The sequence below is a fragment of the Musca vetustissima genome, unplaced genomic scaffold, assembly GCF_032173495.1.
Source record: "Musca vetustissima isolate MV318-11 ecotype Yass unplaced genomic scaffold, APGP_CSIRO_Mvet_v1 utg17149, whole genome shotgun sequence".
NCBI classification, from domain to species: domain Eukaryota; kingdom Metazoa; phylum Arthropoda; class Insecta; order Diptera; family Muscidae; genus Musca; species Musca vetustissima.
The window spans coordinates 84877-88612 of record NW_026877415.1 but is presented as its reverse complement, the minus strand read 5'-3'; the positions used below and the strand labels follow the sequence as shown (position 1 = coordinate 88612).

Sequence of the window (3736 nt, the reverse complement as noted above, 5' to 3'; positions counted from 1 at the left end):
CTTTTATTAAACTTGCAATTATTATGGAACTTGAAATAGCCGACTTAAAAAAGAAAAATCGAGAGGCATCTCTATGAATAGGAACGCTCTAAGAATCCCTATTCTATATCTAAACTCATTTGGCGCCACCGTCCTTTGGAAAAAAAACACTAAAAATAACAATACATCTATCAGTGAATTTCTATATATTATTTAATTTTATTAACGTATCTTGTTCTATACTACCTTAGCTTCACGCTAAAATAAATTTTTATTCAAAATTATTAATTTATTTATACATCGCATGGTGTAGAATGCAGAAATTGGGATTGTGTCTTTACTCATCAAAAACATCATGCTACGATACTTCGTTACTAATCGCAACAACTAAATCACAACCGAACATGATTTCCCCATCATAATTACCCGATATTTGGTAGCATTAAGTAACCGCTACCTTTACAACACCAAACTGTACAGCATTTTTTGTTTTGATCAATTTGTTGTGAAATGTTTATGTTTTTGTGAGAAAAAATTAAGAATTCCGAAGAAAATAGATGAAAACATGGCTATCGAAAGTAAAAATTCAACAACCGCAAAGGAAAATCAACAGCCGAATGATGGTACCAAAGTGGAAGACATGAATTGTGATGAAATACCAGAGGCCAGTGAGAAAGCAGGAAACAACGCCAGCGATGCCAGCAATAAGAACAACCACAACGGCAGCAATACCGCCGGCAATAACGAGACACCAACAAATCCTCCTCCAAACAATACAGATTCTGCAGAAGCAAATGATGAAATGGAAATTAACACTGGAGATGTTTATATGATCAAGAGGGCAGATGGTAATTGTCATCCCGCCCAAATAATTCAGTCACGTGAAACCGAACCCGGTTCCAGTGCCAAAGCGGAATATTATGTCCATTATGTTGGACTGAATAGACGTTTGGATGAATGGGTTACCCGGGATCGGATAACAGATGCCACACAAACTGACAGCAGTAGCGCGGGAAATGGCACAGTTGTCTCCGAGACTGTGGGTGGTTCGAAGGCCATAAAACAAGTTAGCAAACAACAAATTGCCTCCTTGGAAAATCCTTCAGCGGCTGAGAATGGTGATCGGAAATTAACTCGAAATCAAAAGAGACGTCACGATGAAATCAATCATGTGCAAAAGACATACGCCGAAATGGATCCAACAACAGCTGCCTTGGAAAAGGAACACGAGGCCATAACCAAAGTGAAATATATTGACAAATTGCGTATTGGACACTTTGAAATCGATACATGGTACTTTAGTCCGTACCCAGATGAATATGGGAAAGTGGGCACCCTGTATGTGTGTGAATACTGTTTGAAATATATGCGTTTCCAGAAAACATATCGTTATCATGCCTCAGAATGTACACAAAGACAACCACCTGGTAATGAGATTTATCGCAAGGGAACCATATCAATATTCGAAATAGATGGCAAGGATCACAAACTATACTGTCAACTGCTGTGTCTGATGGCCAAATTGTTTTTGGATCACAAAACCCTGTACTATGATGTGGAACCATTCTATTTCTATGTCCTGTGTGAAATCGATAAGAAAGGTGCCCACATTGTCGGCTACTTTTCCAAAGAGAAAGAATCTCCGGAAAACAATAATGTTGCTTGCATCCTAATATTGCCACCATATCAACGTAAAGGCTACGGTAAATTGTTGATAGCATTTAGTTATGAGCTGTCACGACGTGAAGGTATTGTTGGCAGTCCCGAAAAACCTCTATCGGATTTGGGTCGTCTTAGTTATCGCAGTTATTGGGCATACACATTGCTGGAGTTGATGAAGGATTGCCGTGCCACAACACAAAGCATCAAAGAGCTGAGTGAGTTGAGTGGCATCACGCATGATGACATTATCTACACATTACAGTCCATGAAAATGGTCAAATATTGGAAGGGTCAACATGTCATTTGTGTTACACCCAAGACAATATTGGAACATTTACAACTGCCACAATTCAAGAAACCAAAACTTACCGTTGATCCTGCCTATTTGCGTTGGGTGCCGCCCAAACGGAATGCCAGTGGAAAATTTGGCAAGAAAATGTAATTTTAAGATTTAGTTATAAGAAAAAGAATATTAATTTGTTTGTAGAAAGAAAAAAATAAGAAACTATTAAATATTTGGAAAATATTTATGAAGATGACATAAAAAATTGTTTTTTCTTTTTTTTTTATTTTGAAATGTTTTGAATGGCAGACTGGGTTAATTAGTATTATAAATCAAGAGTACTGTTTATAATTAAGAATATTGTAAAGTATTTTGACCTTTTCTGAAATATTAAATAATCAAACTACTTTTATTATTGTATAAAGTAAATTTCTTATATGATCAGATCGGTTATACCCTCAGCCTTATGATTGATGAGGGTATATACACTTTTATACGGCAAACATGTGTCTCATGGAAATATTGCTTTTATTGGTCCACTTCTTCTGGCAACTCCCTACAAATGCTCAACATTTTCAATATTGACAAATCAGAGTAAAAAATTTCAATATTTATATATCCATATCAGGCGAATGGGACCTAGATAGAGTGCAAGAATCGACATCACTTTCTACTAGTAGGGTCCTCAGAAGTACACGTCAAGCTGGTTTGAAAGTGATCCTTAATCTCCATCCGCTATATCTTTTGGTAAAGTTCCAAATAAAATAAAAGAATAATCTCCCAATCTGACTAAAATAAAATTCCGAAGATCTGCTGCAAGAAAGCTGAAATATAGAATAAAAAATGGAAGTGGTCGAACATCTATGTAGATGTCCAATACTTCATTGCTAAATACACCAACTGTTCTTCTTCTGAATAAATCCCTCAAAAATCCATAGCTCTGCAAAAACTGAATCTCCCAATCTGCTAATAAAAATAAATTAAAAGATCTGCCTGAAAGCTGACAGTATATGGGTATGGGAATCTGAGTACAGAGTCTATAGCCGGTTATGGGAGGATCAATAAAATTTAAAAGATCGAACAATTTCTATGTAGGTTTCAAGTACTTGTTGCACAGTACACCAACTGTTTGGTAGACACGATGTTGATATTCTAACCTTTTCCGGAATAAATCCCTTCAAAATGCATTGTTCTGCCAGAAATCTATCCTTGTAAAGCTTCTCTTCTGTCCTCCCATACCAAGGAATATATCGATGGAGCAATAATTCTATTATAACAAGCACAGGTTTGAAAAATGAATTCGTTATCAATGTAATGTAGAATCAAATTAGTAATTAAAGGTTAAAAACAAACATTTATTTTAAATTAACCAGAGCTCGGAACTCTACTATAAGTTTAGCTTTTATAAGGGCATATTACCTTTAATTACAGAAAGGTATATGGACGCTATGTGAAAATATACAAGTATATTCGGTTAGGATTAAGGCCACTGTTCTTGGAGTTGATCTTTGGTAGTTCATGTAGAGTATGAAAGTGATGTCTGCAATATTTTCCGAGTCCTAGATATGATTAGGATCTTCCGTCCTACATATCAAAGTTTTTTTTTTTTTTTGAATAAAGTCTATATACAATTTCCATCCATTTTAAATAATTTTTATCATAATTTAGATAAAATCTGTTTATTTTTTTATATTGGGACATTTGATTAACTAACAATTTAATTGAAATTGAAAGAAAAAAAAGTTGAGTATATATTTAAAATTTAGTTGTGTGTCTTCATGATGTATATTTTCTTGCTGTTTTTTTATTATA

General features: G+C 34.8%; 1 protein-coding gene across 1 annotated transcript; it reads left to right on the top strand.

The window, feature by feature from the left end:
- The first annotated feature begins 544 nt into the window (after positions 1–544).
- LOC133322002 (histone acetyltransferase KAT8) lies at positions 545–2085 on the top strand. The gene has a single exon (XM_061531070.1). It carries the CDS (start codon positions 545–547, stop codon positions 2081–2083), a length of 1539 nt encoding a protein of 512 aa, XP_061387054.1. The 3' UTR covers positions 2084–2085.
- The last annotated feature ends 1651 nt before the right edge of the window (positions 2086–3736 follow it).

Bases quoted from the DNA above. Each gene is read 5' to 3' on its own strand.
- LOC133322002 (XM_061531070.1), top strand. From the start codon at position 545: ATGGCTATCGAAAGTAAAAATTCAACAACCGCAAAGGAAAATCAACAG.